The sequence below is a fragment of the Oryctolagus cuniculus genome, chromosome 1 (assembly GCF_051225735.1).
Source record: "Oryctolagus cuniculus isolate XC-2025 breed Fujian yellow rabbit chromosome 1, ASM5122573v1, whole genome shotgun sequence".
Lineage (NCBI taxonomy): Eukaryota > Metazoa > Chordata > Mammalia > Lagomorpha > Leporidae > Oryctolagus > Oryctolagus cuniculus.
This window is the reverse complement of record NC_142867.1, coordinates 234,522,477-234,541,205: the sequence shown is the minus strand read 5'-3', so window position 1 is coordinate 234,541,205 and position 18,729 is coordinate 234,522,477. Positions and strand designations below refer to the sequence as shown.

At 59.9% G+C, this 18,729-nt stretch overlaps 1 protein-coding gene across 2 annotated transcripts in view; it reads left to right on the top strand.

Moving 5' to 3' along the window:
* MED27 (mediator complex subunit 27) overlaps positions 1-18,729 on the top strand; it is a 212,921-nt gene that overhangs the window by 186,687 nt on the left and 7,505 nt on the right. The window contains exons 5-6 of one of the 2 annotated variants that reach the window (XM_002721943.6): positions 5,931-6,038; positions 13,038-13,079. In XM_002721943.6, the coding sequence (XP_002721989.1) occupies positions 5,931-6,038; positions 13,038-13,079 (150 nt within the window). Of the gene's footprint in view, positions 1-511; positions 6,039-13,037; positions 13,080-18,729 lie in introns of those variants that run through there. The other variant, XM_089321868.1, reaches the window with a different exon arrangement.

Below are 18,729 nucleotides of genomic sequence, written 5' to 3'. Positions count from 1 at the left end.
TGGAGCCTGGCAGGACGCGAGTTCTGCCACGGCCCTCGGCGTGACCTCGGTTTCCCATCACATAGGGATGTGGCCATTGGCCTACACCCTGCAGCCCCAGGGGCCTCCGCTTCCAAGGTGTGGCAGACACTTGATCTTCTCTGCCTGAGCCTTGCCACACTCACAGGCCCTGGGCTAAAAAGCAGCAGTTGGGGTCAGCAGACAAAGCCACCACCTGCAGTGCCGGCATCCCATATGGGCGCCGGTTCAAGTCCTGGCTGTTCCACACTTCCGATCCAGCTCTCTGCCATGGCCTGGAAAAGCAGTAGAAGATGGCTCAAGTCCTTGGGCCCCTGCACCCGCATTTGAGACCCGGAGGAATCTCCTGGTTCCTGGCTTTGGATCAGAGCAGCTTCAGACATTGAGGCCATTTGGGGAGTGAACCAGTGGATGGAAGACACACCCCCACCCCGCCTCTCCTTCTCTCTCTGTGTACTCTTTCAAATAAATAAGTAAATTTTTTTTTTTTAAGATTTTACACAGAGCGAGGATGGAGTTCAGACTGCTGGCTTCGGCCTGGCCCAGCCCCAGCCATTGAGGGAGTGAGCTAGTGGATGGAACAGAAGCCTGCCTGCCGTCCCACCTCGTCCCTCTCTCTCTGTCCCTCCCTTCCCCTTCTCTGCCTGGAAAGTAAAGTGAAGATCAATCGATTGATTTCTAAATGGGAGAGTTAGAAGATGATACTGTGACTGCTTCCCAGCTCCGGTTCTGTGATTCTCCAAGGCCACGTCCTGGCCCAGTGTCTCTCCTCGTCCCCGCACCTACTCCTCCATCAGGACCACAGGCCTTATCCCATTCCTTCCTTGGAACTGGGACAAACAGGACCCTTAGCACTGTACTGCACCTCCTGAGTCTGCCTCCCCCGACACCACGTCAGTTACCCCTCAGGGAGACCTGGGTATCAGGCTTCTACCTTGTTTGCCATGCGGGATAGCACCATGGCGTGGCGGGGTTTTGTAGAACACCCCTCTCCTAAGGCGGGGCAGACAGTCCTGAGTGACAGCCCTGGGGCCAGCTCCTGTTGCAGACACCCAGGCTTCAGGCCAGGTTGGGTGCCCTGGTCCTGGTCAGCCCAGCTTCCTTGAACCCTGGGCCCAGAGTCTCCCCCACGCGGGAGGAGTAGGGTTGTGAGGGATCGCCTGCCTTGGTCTGCCAGTGGAGACGACATTCCTGCCACCAGATTCCTCGGGTTTCTCTAGGGGCAGAGCTGAACCAAGTGTTTTTCTCTGTTATTCTCAACTTCCCTCTTCTTGTGACTTGACGTGACACTTGAACTAGATATGCTCAAAGTGCCACACAGCTTGGCAGACAACTGCTGGAAGGTCACACAGGAAGGGCCACTAACCACGGCGGAGCGCTGCCCGTGCTGAGGGGGCGGGCGGGGCTGGCCTCCCCCAGGTGCACAGGGGCCTTCCTCTGCCTGTCTTTGCAGCGTGCCGCTTGAATGCTCACTGGACCGACGTGGAACGAGTAGGGAGCGAGCTCTTTGGAGACGCGCTGCTCCACATAGAAGAGGGTTACCGTGGTAACCGCAAGCCCGCTTCATCACCAGATGGCGTGAGCTCTTGTCGGTGGCGTCCGTTGCAGTTGCCAACAAGCAGCCTGGAGCCCTGGCAGTGGGTGCTTTGCTTCTGACTGTGGCCGGCATTGGCTAGTTTGTGGAAGGATGTCCAGTGGCCTGCGTGCGGCACATTGCCATATTGGTCCATCAGAAGTCCAGGGTCACTCCAGATGGGGTGAAACACATAGGTGTGAGAATCTGACCTCCGTGGGGGACGTGGGAAAAGGCAGGCTGAACTCCGTCCCAATGGCCGAGTTGGCAGGGCTCCTGGTGCCGCGACCCCTCTGGGGTGGCCGCTCCCCAGCCACGCCTCTTACGTCGCCCTCCCTTTCTGAACTCCCCAGCTGGCCTTCCGCTGAACAAACAGGCTTGAGCAGGTGTCTGCCTTGCCCTGGGCAGGGGCGCCGCCCTCCACCCGCACACCTGATGGCCGCCTCGGGGTCAGCGACGTGCTGGCCTCGCACCCTGCCCTCGGCTGTCCGACCCCGAGGCTCTCACTTTCTGCTCCACAGTCACTCCCGGGAGCCCCCAGTCGTCCGGTCTTCAGGGCCCAGCGGCACCGTCCCCCACGCTCAGCCATGCCGCCAGCCAGAGTAGCAGGTCCACTGGCCCGCTGGCGGCAGCAGTTCTGGCTCGAGGTGTGACGTGGCTCTGAGCCCAGTCACGATAGCGGCCATGCTGTGCTGTTGCCTTCCACGGGCATGTCCTGGCCACTTGGGGGTGGGAGAGAAGGAGACCGTGGCTAAGCTTCCCAGCCACGAGGTGAGACTCCAGTCCAAAGGCAGCTGTCTGCAAAGCCTCGGATGCTGGGCTTCAGAACTGTGGCTTGCATGTGGTCGTGACCCAGCAGACTTGAGAAAACCGTCGTTCCCGGCTGTCCACGCTGAGCGAGCACCAGGGTCCTTGTGGCTCTGCATTGTCAAACCTCAGAGAGCTTTACTGATTTGAAAGATATTAAAAGTAAACCAAGCCGGCACCGCGGCTCAATAGGCTAATCCTCCACCTTGCGGTGCCGGAACACCGGGTTCTAGTCCCGGTCGGGGCACCGGATTCTTTCCCGGTTGCCCCTCTTCCAGGCCAGCTCTCTGCTGTGGCCAGGGAGTGCAGTGGAGGATGGCCCAAGTCCTTGGGCCCTGCACCCGCATGGGAGACCAGGATAAGCACCTGGCTCCTGGCTTCGGATCAGCGCGATGTGCCAGCCGCAGCGGCCATTGGAGGGTGAACCAACAGCAAAAGGAAGACCTTTCTCTCTCTCTCTCTCTCTCTCTCTCTCACTCTCACTCTCACTGTCCACTCTGCCTGTCAAAAAAAAAAAAAAAAAAAAAAAAAAAGTAAACCAGGGGCCGGCACTGTGGTGTAGCAGTAAAGCCACTGCCTCTAACGCCAGCATCCCACGTGGGCGCTGGTTCACGTCCTGGCTGCTCCAGTCCCGACCCATCTCTCTGCTATGGCCTGGGAAACCAGTAGAAGATGGTGCAAGTCCTTGGGCCCCTGCACCCGCGTGGGAGACTTGAAAGAAGCTCCTTGCTCCTGGCTTTGGATCGGCGCAGCTCAGGCCATTGCAGCCTTCTGGGGAGTGAACCAGCAGATGGAAGACCTCTCTCTCTGCCTCTGCCTCTGCCTCTCTGTAACTCTGCCTTTCTTTAAAAAATAAATAAATAAACCAGAGCAAGACTTCACCACCCTGGCTATGAACTACTGCAGCCCTCAGTGTCGTCTTTCCAAAAGTGTCAAACCTGAACACCTCACATGACGAGTGTGTGAGGGGGAGCAGGCTACCCTGCACCACGGGCGCCTGCGGCAGAGTCCAGCCTGCGGGGCTCACAGATAGCCCAGCTCCCTGCACAGAGGAGGTAGGAGACGGCTTATGAGACCAGCCAGGCACACCCAGGCACACTGTGTGGCTCTTGTTTGAGTTCTGAAACAAGCAAACTTTTGTGGTACTTAGGAGACTCAGATGAGTGGGGTCTTGGTAACGCTGCACAGGGATTGCTTGAGTCGGGGGCCAGCTCTGAGCGGAGGCTCTGTTTCCCAGGTCTTCATCTCAGAGATGTACCCTGCAGTATTTGCAGGTGAGGTGACTGACCCGTGCCTTCGCACGTTCACATCACTCAGGGGTAAAGGAGGTGTGGGTGGCCAGCGTGGCTGGAGTGGCCGGCAGGGGTCTTCGCTGCAGGTGTCCCCACCCCGCCTCGCTCAGGTTTGTGTGGGGTTTTATGGCTCCATGGTGAAAGTCTTGTTCAAAAGCCAGCTCAGTGGGCTACTTGCAGGGAGTGGGTTTCAGTTTATCTTGTTTCCATCCAGCAGCTTCCATTGCTGATGGCAGAGAGACGTCGGTGTGCTCGTGCCATCCTGGTTAGCACAACCCTATGGTTAGCAGCTTGGCAAATCCTTCCAAAAGCCTGTCCTGTTGGTGTAGTTACATTTCAGAAGGTCTCTCCTAAGGAGGGAACCTCAAATGTGGTGAGAGCTTTGTGGAGACTTGGATCCGGTGTCGGATCAGAGCGCTCAGGCACGCACAGCGGCTGACCCTGGCCTGGAAGGTGCATGGAGGGTGGCACGGTGCTTATGTCCTAACAGGAATTACATAGACAGATGTGATCTGTTATAACCTTGTTAGTTTAAAAACCGCGTATCTCTGGTAATACAAGTAATTGAGGGACACTTACCCTAAAACAGTGATGGTGATTATGTTTGGATGGGAAGACTGGGAACAAGGTAGGACCCCTGAGTGGTACGTGGTGGGACCGTATTTAAAAGTATTTCATGGAATAAGGTGTTTGAGCATTCCCTTCAATGTAAGTACACGTGTCCTGTCCTTTGGCCTATTTATTTTCCCTGCCATTTTAGACGTACAAATAGACATCAACCTAGCAGTGAAGTTACTGAAGGAAAAAGATGTGGGGGTGGGCACTGGTGCCCAGAGCTAATCAGGGGGAGGGGGTCCAGGTCAGACTGGGGGATGGGGTTGCTGTCGGAGGCCGAGGCTCTGGTCTTACCCAGACCTGCAAGGTTCTCCCTCACCTGGTTCTGTGATGTTCACACCCCGGTGGGTCTGGGCCAGGTGGCCTCCCGGGTCTCTCTTCTCCAATTTATTTGTTTATTTGAAAGTCAGAGCCTGGCGCCGCAGCTCACTAAGCTAATCCTCCGCCTAGCGGCGCCGGCACACCAGGTTCTAGTCCCGGTCGGGGCGCCGGATTCTGTCCCGGTTGCCCCTCTTCCAGGCCAGCTCTCTGCTGTGGCCAGGGAGTGCAGTGGAGGATGGCCCAAGTGCTTGGGCCCTGCACCACATGGGAGACCAGGAGAAGCACCGGGCTCCTGCCTTTGGATCAGCGCAATGTGCAGGTCGCAGCGCGCCGGCCGCGGCGGCCATTGGAGGGTGAACCAACAGCAAAAAGGAAGACCTTTCTCTCTGTCTCTCTCTCTCACTGTCCACTCTGCCTGTCAAAAAAAAAAAAGAAAAGAAAAAGAAAAAAGAAAGAGTTACACAGAGAGGAAGAGACAGAAATATCTTCCCTCCTCTGGTTGACTCCCCAAATAGCCGCAGCGGCCAGGGCTGGGCCAGGCCAGTGGGGCATCTTCCACTAATTTCCCAGGTGCATTAGCAAGGAGCTGAATTGGAAGTGCAGCAGCCAGGACTCCATCCCCTGTGGGCTGACCGCTTTACCTGCTGTGCCACAACACCGGCCCCGTACCAGGCCTCTTCTCTGAAGGGAAGACAGGGCCAGCAGGGGCCATGAGTGACGGCGCCCCACGAGCAGGCAGGTGCCAAGTCTGTTCCGGCGAGCGCAGCAGTTCGCTTGCCCTGCTGTCTGAAACTGCACTTGCTTCTCCTTTTCGATCCATAACACGTGCTCCAGTTCTGAGAGACCAGAGCGCTTGCCTGCACACCAGGGTGGTGCTCTTTGGTGGAGATAAAGCTCAGCCACTTCCCTTTTACCTCCAGACTTCGTCTGGTAGGACTGGCTCAGCTGCGAGGAGTGCGGCGCCCGCCTTCACTCTCTGTTGTGCTGCTCCGTACTCCGCGGCTGTGCAGGGCCCGCAGCAGGACGAAGACAAATGTGCTCCCTAACCCCTGCATCCAGAACCCGGGACCCTGGCCTGGAAGAGGGCGGTCTCCAGTGGGCGGGTTGTGAGCACAGGAAACCTGTCCTGAGCGTCCAAGCCAAACAGTATGAAGGGCTGCAGGGCGGGGCGCTGACTGGTGGCCAGAGTCTGTTCTGCAGTGCCTCAGGGTCGCGCCAGGGCTCCGGGGAGTCCTCCCAGCCCCGCCCCTTGTGATGTGCACGTCCCAGTAAGCTGTGCTGTCTGTGTGTTTGCGCCCTGACAGGTGACCTTGGGGAAGGTGTTGAAGGTCGTCGTGGTCATGCGGAGCCTCTTCATCGACCGCACCATCGTGAAGGGCTACCATGAGGACGTCTACACAGAGGACGGCAAGGTACACGCCCGCCGCTCTCTGTGTCCCGGCACGGATGGCCCAGGGTCCCCGGTGAATGCCCCGCATATGAAGATGAGCGCTGCGTGAGCCCTGCCCGGGGTTTCCCCCAAGCCGCCACCGCCCTCAGCTGCATCTCTAACTCACTCCCTAGACCCCGGCCGCCTCCCTAAACGTCTCTTCTGAGGAAGGGGCTCTTTCTCCCCCAAGTCAGACAGCACGTCAGTAGCCCAGGGGTCAGCATTTTGCTTTTCGAGGGTTGGAGTTAGGGAGACACAGCCTGGTGACGCCCGTTTTCCATGAAAGAAGCAGGTAGCCCCCAGCAAGCCGCAGTGCATGGTGGCGCAGTGGACGCGACCCGCAGCCCGTGGGCGAGCAGAGACCCCGCTGGTTACAGCCGGTGTGCAGCAGGGAGATGAGAAGGAGACGTTCAGAAGGCTGAGCGATGGCCGGGCCGGTGTCCTGAGGGCGCGAGGCGGCCGCGAGCTCTGAGTGAGGACGGGAGACTCGGCGCCCTGCCTTGTGCTGGCCTCCGGGTTTGCCTTATTCAACTGCCCCGTACTGAGGTGTCCCAGATAATACATAGCGGGCACGCGCTTAGCACTGTGCCGCCTGGTAAGCCCCCAGCGGTAGACGGCTAGGATCTTATAACACACTGAAGGGAAGTGGGAAGTGGCCTGCTAGGGAGCCCTCTCTTCTCTGTGTCACCCCCGCTCGGCCATTCCCAAGTGCCCCACCCCCAGTCCCCCAGGCTCTCTTGTCCTCCGTCCATTCCCATGCAGTGACCACTCGCGACTGCTTCCTCGTCAGCCCCCGCCCCGGTGTCTCTCCAGTCCAGCCTGGCCCCGCCCCGTCGTCCGGCTCCCGGCTGACCTTTGCTGGCCTCCCTGCACAAGCCTTCCTAGCCAGGCCCCAGCTGTCAGCAGGTGCCGGCAGGCCTCCCTCTCACCTCTGCAGCAGGGCCCAGCCGTCTCCTGTGCATTCGGTTCCTGCTGTTTCTGAACCGAGTAACCGCTTTGTAGTGGCTCCCGTAGTCCTCAGCCACACTTCCCTCCACCATCCGGCCCTCCTGGCTTCCAGGGCCATCTTCCTGAGATTCACACCACGCGCCCAGGCCTCTGGCTGCGTACCCCCTCCCCGTTGCTCGAAGCAGGATAGTAGGTTGGGAGTAGGTGACGTAGCAAGCGTGGCAGACACAGCGTGGAGCACGGCCTGCAGGCTGCTTAGCCGCGGAGATCCTTGGAGCCCGTGGTCGCCTCTGCCGTGGAACTCCATCAGCAGGAATGCGCCCTGGGCAGGGCTTTCCCGCCTGGCTGACCACCAGGTTCTTTTGTGTATTCCTTTCATCTCGGGTCATGCTGTGATGCTGGCGTCTTGCGGAACATGCTTCTGAGAACCCAGCAAAAACCTGGACAAGACCCAGACTCCTTTGCAAGGCACAGAAGTGCCTGATGGCTGGGCCCTGCCTGCCCCTCTGGCCTCGTCTGCATCGGCCTCTCTGCGTCACATCTCACATTCCAGTCTTACGTGCCAAACTCTGCCTCGCAGCTGCCTGTCGCGTGCCCTTTGCCCCCTGCCCTGCGACCCTCACCCTTCCCTCGACAGGGACGTCATGCCGTCCCTGTTCACCTGGCAGCCTCACTCCAGCGCCATGCTCGTGAGTGGGTTCCTGAAGCAGCCCGCCTGGGTCTGCCTCTGCTTGTGCCAGAGCCGCCAGAGCCGCGCTCGGCAGGTCTGTGGGATCGTGAAGTCTCTTCCCAGGAACAGAAATGCCGGCAGTGCTGGCGGGCGTGGTCAGGGCCATGTGCTGGGCATTTCCTAATGAAGTCCTCCAGACAGTATCATGACCCGGTGCTGCTGTGAGTCTCATTTTTCAGCTGAAGAAACTGCCCACGGCCGCCGGGGCGGAGCCATAACCTGCACTGGCCGGGAGCTCTTCGAGGGCGCAGTCCCCAGGCTGTCTCTCTGTGCCCGGAGCACAGGGCGCGGTCCCCAGGCTGTCTCTCTGTGCCCCGTGGAGCCTGGGAGGGCGTCGGGGAAAAGCAGAGCACGGGAAGTGGAGAAGGGAGAGACGGAGAGTAGGAGAAGGAGTAGGGGTGTTGGTGTTCTGAAGGAGTCAGAGGATAAAGGACACTCACACTCACGCACACTCACACACACACTCACACACTGCTGATGAGAAAACAGCTCGGCGTCTCCGTCCGTCAGGAGAAGGGGGTGTGCTGTGCGTCGGGAGCCGTGTGGCCTCAGAAGTCTGGTGGGACAGGAAGCACTCTTCCAGCCGCAGGCCTGCCAGGCAGTGAGCAGGGACCTGAAGCCGGAGTAGCCAGGCTGCTGCCGGGGACTCCACGCCGGGCTCGCTCATTTGTTTTGTTTTGCTTCAGAGCACTTTACTGCTGATAAAAATAGAACCACCCGGCACCAGGGATCCGTTTTGAGTGCTGGACCTGGGGGTGTGTCTGCGTGGTCACATGTACTTACCTGCATGCAGGCACGTGCACTGGTGTTGAGGTGTCTGGCACATCCCAAATGGAGCTGCCCGTCTGGAGGAGCCCCGGAGCCGAGGGCGTGGCCTGCGGCGCAGCTGGTTGGGAGCAGCCCTGCGTCTGCCGCGTTGTCCCGGGTAGCTGCAGGGGTGTTTGCTGCAGGCTCCTGGAGAGTGGCCTCAGATGCCCCGCGTGCGGCTCGGGGAGCTCCTGCGGCTGCACTCTGCCTGTGCCGCGGCTGTCCCCAGGCCCAAGGCCGTGGTGCCTTCTAACAGGCTCCGTTCCCCCTGTGGCTGCAGCCATGGCCCAGCACCGCCCCAGCCCCCAGCCCCGGCAGGATCTCTCCCCATCAGAATCCATCACTTGCAGGGACCCCCAGCGCCACCCTGACATGCTGTCTCCTTACCTGGGAGGCGCAGTTTTGATGCCAAGCAGTAGTGGCCCGAGGCTTCTAATAAGAAACAGAAATGTTGTTCAGACTTAGCAGCGGCTGGGCAGGGCACCCGGGGCGCAGCCCGCGCTGTGACTCAGCACGTTAGACAGCAGAATTTCAGATGAGTACCTGGCCATTGTCCTGATCTTATAGCAGTCAGCCTTCGCGGAAAAAAATACAAGTGTCTCGGGTGAATTTATCTTATTAGGGGATTTGGGTTATGTTAATGCCATAGCTTCATTAATTACCCCATATCAATAAGAAAGGCAGCTGTTAGCCTCCCAGTGTAAGAGAGGAATAGAAATGGTGGTATCAAAGGAAACCTTCAAAGACAGCCCGAGCTGTCTCCAGGGTAATTTCTGATCCCTGCATTCTTCCCACTTCAAAGTTGGGGTGTGTGTGTGTGTGTGTTTGGGTCGAGCGGGTTGGGGGAAGCTGGAATCTGATTTCTCTAATAAGTGTTGGCATCAGCCCCGTTTGATATTAGATGCAGGGAACATTTTGATTTGTTATAGCCTTTGAAATTGTTCAGACGACCTTCAGAAAAATGGCCTCTTGTTACTTCTGGGGAGAAGGGCGAGAGCCGGGAAGGGGAATCCAGTTTAATTCACATGCAGAGGGTGCCCTAAAATTGTGCTTTCAGCAGTTTTTTAGTAACAAATGCGTGTCCTGATTGAAAGTGAAAAGCTGAAGAATAATAGACCCGTGGCCCTGCGTGGCTGGGCGAGACTTGTCCACTCCCCGTCCCCTGGGAGGGTGGGACCCTGGGACTGCCTGCAGGGGTCACAGGCAGGAAAACTTGGTGACCCCAAGGGTGATCCCTCAGCATGCTGGTTTGTAGCACCCTCGACAGCCGGGCGTGACGTACCTGTCGACCTTGCCAGCTGTCAGTAAAAGCTTTCAAAGTTGAAACCATCACTCAGCCCGAGAACTCCACTTGGAAGTGTCCTCTCAGATCATCTAAAATTCATCGTGCAGTTTTTTTGAAATGAAATAAAGAATTGATAACCTTCTGATACGCTGCCAACATTTTCACTTGCTGCTAAGTGAATTTTCGTGGCGATGATTGTCGCAGCAGCAGGCCTCAAAGCAGACAGCGGTGTCGAACACGGCAGGAGCGCCAGCGCTCGGCGCCGCCCCTCCCAGCCCGGAGCCAGGCCTGGGGACGGGGACCTGTGATGCCAGACGAGTCGGGGCCCCCGCTGAGCCTCAGTTTCCTCCTCGGGGCTGGGAGATGATTGGTCTCGTGCCCGTGCCCATGCCGACAGGATGTGAAGAGTGAGTGCCCGCCCCGTGGCTGGGCTGCAGCTGACAGCGTGGTCATCCTCAGAGTCCGAAAGGCCTCGCCCGCCTGCTGGTGTCCCGACCTTCTGGTTGTTGCTTTTGGTGACTGATTTGGATTTGTCACCATCCTCACCTGTTCCTCCTGTGCCGAGGGGCCTGGATGTTTGTCCTGAGAGCAGGCGTGTGTCTTGCCAGCACAGTGGTCCTCTGAGAGCAGACCATAGTCCCATCCTCGAATCTCGTGCCGGGCCCCTCTTCTGGAAGCCTCACTGGAGACAGCAGGTGCAGCCACCTGCCGGGATTTCACAGCCCTCCAGGTTCCACAGCTTTCTGACGCTGCCCAGCACCAGGGTGCTCCTCGCCTCCTTCCTGCACCGTGGTTCTGAATGATCTCCAGTTCGTTGTGTTGAAGGTCGCGGCTTCCAGAATGTTCCTTTTTTGAGCACTGCGGTCAGTGGAAACTTGGTGGCTATGCCCACCCTTTTCAGTGAATGACCGGAGGAAGTAAACACCGGATCAGATCAGTCCTGGCTCCCTGGAATGAATTTCTAAGATCTTCTTGGCCCCTGAGTAGGGCAGGGCACCGACTCCAGACGCTCTGCTAAATGGCTTTCTTTGGCATAAATCTAGCAGAAAAATGGAGCCCGTGCCACCTGCCGTGCATTCGCAGCTAAAGGGGAGCCCATTGTTCTCAGGTCCCCCTTCTTAGCAGGGACGGGCATGCCGGCAGGTAAGCGGCCGCGGCTGTCTAAGGTCCCTCCGTCCCAGATGGCAGGAACTGTTCCCTGGGGCCCTGAACAGCATAGTTAAGCCTCCTTTCAAAAGAGCAGCTCCCTCCCTCTGAATAAGCGGCGTGTGTTTTGCGAATCCACAATTAGGCTGGAGAGTCCATCTCTTAATTAAACCTGTGCCTGCTTCTCTCCAGACGATTTTTCATTAAAACATTTTGCTTCTTAACGTGATTCTCTCCTGCAGGTGAAAACTCAAACTTCTCAGTCCTCGGAGTCTGTTCTTTTTCCCCTGTTTTCCGTGGATCTCGGGGTGTGTGTTGGGGGGGGGGGGTCTGCTCTGTGTGATGTGAGCGGGCAGAATCCCCGGAGAAGCTGGGACTGGGAGGCGGCAGCTGTGAGCCTGCGCCGTGAGGACAGCTCTGTCGGTTCCAGGTTCAGACCGATGTTGCTCTCCCTAAGATTTAGATTTAGAACCTTCGGTGTCTCCGTGCCGTCCTGGCCGTGCACAAAGTCATGCTCGTGCCGCCCTGAGCGTTTTAGCAGGCGCAGAGGGAGGAGCTGGGACCCAGGAAGGAGACGATGCGAATAGTGGGCGGGGGGCCGTGGATGGACGTGAGCCACGTCTTCTGTCGTGTACCCCGGAGCCGGGCTGACTGAGCCTCCACCAGGAGCCCTGCAGAGGCCTTCTCTCCCTGGCCTCTGTCCCGGGGTCTTCGCCAGGCATTTCTGAGGGAGGGGGTGTGAACAGGAGGATGCCCCGGGAACCAGTTCACAGCCCAGCCTTTTCCTTTGCAGAGACAGATTTCCAAAAGCCAGGTTTGGGTGTTGTCCTTGGTCAAAGGCAACACTTCTTGCCCCGTCCACTGGCTTCTCCGGCCCCGATAGCCACGGCTCGGCTTCAGCCCGGCCACCAGCCAACCCCAAACCCGGTCCCAGGAGGTTCATGGCCAGGTGTTGCAGTTCCCTCACCTTGTGACCTCTTGATTAAAGTCGACTTTTTAGCACCTGTGGGGCTCACTGAGGGCTCCTCATTTACCCAGCACTGTGTCGGGGCTGTTCCTATTTTTGCCACCCTCCGCTTGTTCTGAATTCTTGAAGCAGTGGGAAGACATTGATTGGGCTTGTACAAACCCGTAAAACTCAGATGGCGTTGGGTGTCCCAGGTGTGACCAGGTGCCACCTTGGCCTGCAGCCTCTGGGTTTGTGAAGTAGGGGTGCCTGAGACCAGGGTTTCTGACCGGCCAGGCGTCACATTAGCTCTGCGAAAAGAAAGACAAAAAAGGCTCTTGAACTGACTCCAGACACAGCAGGGATCCGTATACTAAAAAACCATAATAATAACCACAACAATCCCCCTAGGGGCTCCTGATGCCCGGCCAGTTTGGGCAGAGCCCGTGAGACCATCTGGAGGAGGTGTCTCCGGGTGACCCTGGGCCGCTGAGTGCCTCTGAACCCTTGCCACGCCATCCGCAGAGTCAGATTATGAACGGAACCTGAGTGTGGAGGGCCCAGGGCAGGGCCCAGCACAGGACAAATGCTGGGCAGACGCTGGGCAGCCGGGAGCTGCCGGCTCCCTCCTGTCTGCAGAGGCTGCTGGGGCCTGCTGAGGGACCCAGGGGGCAGGCAGTGGGGGGAAGATTAGCCCCATCCCAGCTGAGCTCTCCTGCCTGTGGGCAAGAGAGACAGTAAACTAGGAAACACTATGCTGGTTTTACAAATTTTTTTGAAAAATGGTAGCAGTTTGGGCAGTTCTTAAGTGTTACAAAAATAGAAGGTTTTGAAAGGGTGAAGACAATGGGGACAGTGGGTGTTGGGAATGATATGTTGGTAGGGTGGCTGGGTGACACGTCACTGGGAAGTGACCTTTGAACTAAGGGAAGTGCGGGAGGTGCCGTGTCCGGGAACTGGGGGGAGGAAACCAGGCCGGGGCAGAGCCGGGGAGGAGGCAACAGGTGCCTATGTCTCTGTTCCCTCCTGTGGTTGTCTCAAGTCCCTAGCAGATGAGGCCGACTCTCAGGGTGGGGGGTTCTGACACAGTGCTGATGAGTCTTCCCTCTTCTCTCCGCAGCTTGATATATGGTCCAAGTCCAACTACCAGGTGTTCCAGAAGGTGAGTGCTTGCTCGGGGCCCCAGCCAGGCAGCGGTGTGTGAAGAGTTGGGGTCGCGGAGGCACAGGCCAGCATGGGGGCCGCTGGCTGGGTGTTCCATTTAGACGGTGATTGGCGGCTGTTGTGTGGGGGTGGGAGCCGGGGGACATGCGGAACATGCAGGGTGCAGAAACCATTCTCTGTGTGTGTGTGTGTGATTACACGGCTGCGTCCATCAAAGTGCACAGTGCTGTGCCTGCAGTGCCCTTGTGTGCACCAGACCTTAGAAGTCAGGGTTACGTTGGCCCTCTCAGAGCCCTGTGGTCCACACAGGCACCCTGGGGATGGCTGGGGGGATCCCGGCCGCCTGCTGAGGTCTGGTGAGGGGTTGTGAGGAAAAGTGGGAAGTGACCAGCTCCTGATGAGGGAGGGGCCCCGCCCCACCCACAGCGAGGCAGCAGCGGTGCCAGCTGTCCTTGTCCTCGGGCAGCGAGATCACACCAGTTTGGTTTCGCCCAGTCCCTCCTGGAGTACCCCACACTGCACCCGAGCCCAGGGTTGCATGCGTGTCCTGTGCTCAGTGCTGGGAATACAGGGGCCGGCGGCGCAGGCGAGGCAGATGAGGCAGCTCGCACCTGTTCCTGGGGCCCCCTCATGTTAGGGTGGGCAGCATGGGTGGGGGAGCCAGCTCCTGAGATGCCTCAGGAGGGCCCAGGCCAGGCAGCTGCCTGGACACCCGCGTGGGAGGCATGGATTCTGTTTCAGTCCGTGGGAAACCCTTGCTGGCACTGGAGCCGAGGAGGGTATGACTGGGTGCGTCATGTCCCGGGCAAGTCCTACACTGAGTGGTAGCTGTTGCCCACCTGTGCCCGGGAGCGTGACGCCTTTTTCTTGCCAAACTGAAATTCACCTACCACATGACTGGCACTTAGAGTAGAAACTCCCTGGCTTTTAGCACGTCCACCACGGTGTGCCGGCACCACCTGTGTCTCTCCTGAAAGGAGACCCCGAGCCCACGAGTGCTGAGCTCCGGGTTTTGCTCTCCAGGGGTGTAATGGCCGTCCTGCTAGCGGTCCTGAGTGCAGGCCAGCTCGCTCTCGCCCCAACTGCCGCAGGACGGGGGTCCCAGCTGCCTTCCGGCTGGCATCCATGCTCCCACCGCAGCCAGCTGCCCTGAGACAGAAGAGGGCATGAATGGACAGTCCAGTGGGGCTGGGGCTAGTTATCGCTGAGTCGTGGTGTTGGCTGCCCTGTTGTGACGAGTGTTCCGTGGGAATGAGGTGCTGGCAGGAGCCTAGTGAGGGGAGGTGGCAGCTGTGTGCCACTTTTGCAGCTTTCCGGCAATCTAAATCTTGCAAAATGAAATGTGTGTTCAACAGAGAATCCTCACCTGGTGTCTCCCAATAGCCCTCTGCTACCCTGAGCGCTGGAGAGGCCGGGCGGGGCCCCCTGCCTGGGCCGTGCCCACCAGAGACTCCTGTGTGGGCCCTGGCGTGGGGCGGCCTCACAACCTCAGGGCTCTTATCTAAGTCCCCGGGCCCCAAGGACTTCCACGTAGAGCATGCACGGTCTCAGCCATCAGTGCCAACTCGTCCCCTGCCGGTCCGCCGGTCTTGTCATTTCCCCAGCAGCTGCCTTCGCCACGCGGAGGAGAGGCAGCACGGCTCCCGGTCTGTTCGGTCTAAGAGTGAAGCTGTATTTTTTACTTTGCCCTGGTTCTTATCTCGTGTCCTCTGTGCTGCCTTCCTCTGGCTCCACAAAGGGCTGGGAACGTGCAGCCCAGACCCTGGTGTTTAACAATGGCCCCATGGCCACTCCAGTCTCCCGTGAGGGAGGGGCCTGCACCTGCTGGCCCGCGCATATCTCTTTTTTCTTTAATGTTGTGTGTAGCATTAAGTGGTCTGAATGCAAGCAGCAGGCTGATTAGAAGTTAGAAATGTGTGAAGCACAGATTCGGCGAAGCCTGGGCTCGGAGAGCCCGTGCTCGCGTTCATTCTGCCCCCGCCGAACATAGCCTGTCAGGCAGGCTTTGTGTTTGCTGAAAACTGCAGGCACACACTGAGGCCGCGTTGAAAGCTTGACATTCGCCGGAACACCTGCCGGTTCCTGCCTCGTAGTTTGTGGAGCAGGTCTGACGCGGTGGAAATGGACGGAGTCTGTGGGCCTTCCGTGCTGGCGGGGCTGTCCCCGAGGTGCCTTCGTCCTCTCCACCTGGTTTTAACTGAGCGGCCTTGACCCCTGACATCCATCTGCAGTAGATGAAAGGGCCATGACCGGGCAGGTGACAGCGCTCTCTGATCAGAACTAAAGGCGGGAGCACAGACGCGCTGTTTCTCACTCCCTCCTGAAACATGGGGGGCCTGCTGTCCCCTGGGCGGGAACGGGGAGGAATGGGCTACAGAATCCAGCTGCGCCCTCTCGGCAGAGCCCTTGCCTGCTCGTCGTCCCCTGGCTCGGGCCTGGGGTTTATCAGAAAGTCCATTCTGCTTTCGTCCCTGGCAGGAGCTGGTGGGGAGAGCAGGAGGGGTGTGCCGTGCGGGACCCCGAGGGCAGGGCTGTGCTCGGCGTATTTCCCTGTGTTCAGCTCTGGCCAGCACGGTCACACAACCCAGCTCCACACGCAGCGCAGGGCTCGGGCCTGGCCTCGGGCCGTTCACATGCAACACACCGCAGAGGAGGGCGAGACAGCAGCCAGTCTCCAAACTTCTCCCCCTGCCTGCCTTCACAAACTTAGGGTGTCCTGACCCATGTGCTTGTAGCGTTTCCCCAAGGTGCTGTCTCACGGCACCCCCCAGCCAGGGTGGGGCTGCTTACCAAGAGCAGGCAGGAGCCCCAGACACCGCAGCTGCACCCACACGGTGTCCTGGGAGCCAGGCTCTCCCTGGCTGCTCTGGTGACAAGTAGCAGCAGTGGCCACCGCAGAGCAGGGCCGGCTGGGAAACGGGAAGCCCCCCAGGGTGTTCCCCTGGGTGACAGAGGGGCGGGGGACTGCCTTGTGGAGCTGAGCCCAGCTTACCTCGCCTCACTGCCAGGAGGTGACGCGAGAAGCGAAGAAAATGGAAGCAGAGCCGCCGAGGCCCCGGAGCCCCCGCCGCTGGCGGAGCTGGGCCTGCCTTTTGTCTGCGGGCGCTGGCCATGCCCGCGGGCCCTCATTAGTCCCCGGGCCTGCGGGAGGGGAAGCCGCACACGCCAGGGACAGCTTGCTGTGGGCCCACAGCTGCTCACAGGTGCCCGTCATTTGCGAGGAGCCCCGGAGGCGCCGTGCGCTCCGTCCCAGGGCGACGCGGCTTTGTGCAGCGCCGGTCTCCAGCAGGGTGGACTTGGAGAATAGGACTTAGAAACGGGGCCCAGCTGAAAGGGCAGCTCACAGAGCCGGGGACGGCCCAGGCCTGCGCGTGCTTCTGACATTTACACTCTGCGGGGGCAGTCGCTGTTTTGATCTTTAACCCCCTCGTTTCAGAACAGTGTGCGTTCTCATCCAGAAACGTGGGAGGGGTGAGAGCTACCGCGTGGCCGCCGGCTGTGTTGCATCCTGGCAGGAAGGGGGTGGGGGTGTGCACGGCCCCAGGTGGGCAGGGGACCCAGGGAGCGGCAGAGGGGCTGGCTGTGCCGCTCTTCACTCGGCCTCGAAGGACAAAGCACGGCAGTGGTGGCCGCGAGTGTCCAGCCCTCAGGCCGTGGTGCCCAGCTGAGGACGGGGGGCAGCATTGTGCGGTGGGGAGAAAGCGCCCGCTGGGCTGCACGTATCCGTTCATGCCTCCCTCCTTCCCGTTGCTGTGGAAGGCGGGGCCTCTCTCGGTGTGCACTCGCTCACCCAGGGGCCTCAGGTGCTTCCCAGTCGAAGGGGTGGAGTCAGCCCTGGAAGGCCCCACTCTGAAACGCTGACAGCTGGGGGGCTTCCCAGAGCCCTGCCTAAGCTGAGCACCTCCACGAAAACAGCTTGTCCAGCTAATCCCAGGCGGCCGCCCGGAGCAGGAGCCACCGCCCCCGGGGAACCTGGCCGCGCAGCGCCTCGCCTCACCCAGGCTCAGCTTGGTTTCAGTCCACAACTTCTTCCTGCAGCCTCGTCGGCGTTTCTTTCAAAACCCTCTGTGGGAATGCCACAGATGGAGACCGGGCAGGGCTGAGGGTGTGGCGAGGGTTCGGAGACCTTGGGCCACGTCTCGCCCCTTCCCCTGCTCAGCGCCCTGCACAGCTGAGGCTCCGACCTCCAGGGACCCTGGTGTCAGGGGGCAGCTTCCCAAAGCCGGCACAGGGCCGTGCACTGTCCCGGGTCCTGCGCCTCTCACGATCCACCTGTGTCTTCAGTGCTAATGCACCTTCTTCCCCTGGGGAGAACTTAGGTGTAAAGGTGAAACGTGCGCTCGTTTGCTTCGGGTGCTGTGCGTCCAGTTGCTGCCTCGCAGATGTGAACAGGTGGGTAGCAGTGAGGGACAGGCGAGCGGCCAGCACAGGGAAACAGAGCCCGACCGCCTGGGCTCTGCAAGGGGCCCGGGCGGGAGCCGGCACTGGGCTGAGCAGGGCAGCGCCTTCCTCGGCTGCCAGTGGACTTCCTGGCCACGCCAGATAGAAGCTACAGATGGCCAAGGGCCGCGCGCTCACCCGATGGCCACGAGGCCTTGGCCTCCACCTCCTGCAGGTGCTTGTTTGAGTACTCAGAGGCAGAGTCTCCCTCCTGTGATAACCCTGCCCCTGCCCCTGCCCTCTGAAGTCTCCTCGGCCACGGCAGCCACGGCAGCCACGGCCATGGCACTCGGCGCGAGGGGAGCGGGAGAGCAGGCCTGTCCCGGAAGTGGTTTGCGGTCTCGCCGTCAGAGGTCGCGGAGCCGCCGCCCGGCATCTCCTTCGCTGGCTTCTTCATGGAAGGTTGCCCAAGACGAAGCCTGCGCCACTCGGAGTGTGCTGACGGCTCCTGGGAGCCTGTGCCCTCCGTCTGTGGGTGGGGGGACGGCAGCGCCTCTCTGCTGGGGGGGCGGGCTGTGCGGGTGCTGCTGGAGCACTCAGGCTGCCCAGAGCCACGGCTCAGGACACGCTACCATGGCCACCACCGTCCCGGGGGTCAGGGACGCAGATCTGCTAGGGGCTGTGGCACAGGCACTGCACCCCCTCGCAGGCCAACAGTGAGCCCCAGCCGGAGGAGGACGCCACGCGCTGGGGCCCTTCAGGCAGCCCCGATGGCCTCTTTGGCACCTGGTTCCTTACAAAGCAGCAGAGGAAGAGGTGGGGCCCCGATTCCCCGTGTCCTCCAGCAGAGCAGGGCTGGGCTGGCAGGCGCCGTGGACAGAGCCACCTGGCACCCAGGGCTGGCTCCCCCGGGGCTCCAGGCCTCGGCCTGCATGAGTTTGATGGAGAAGTGGGCGGTACTGTGTGTGCTTCCCCGGGAGCCTGGCTGTCTTTGGGGCCTCCGACTGCAAGGCTGCCCTTGCAGGAAGTGACAGCTCACCAAGTGGGCGCGTGCAGTGCAGGTGTCTCTGGGCCTGGACCTTCCTGGCAGCCGCTGGCAGAATTGGCGTTCTACCATCTGGAAAGCCTTGCGCTGGCCTGCTTTTCATCTCAGTGAGGAGCTTTAATTCCTTAATCCTGCAAAATGGCGAGGACCCTTTGTGTGCGTCCCCTCAGCCCTGCACAAAAGCAGAAACTGGTCGGACCCCAAGGAGGTCCCTAGCATCCAC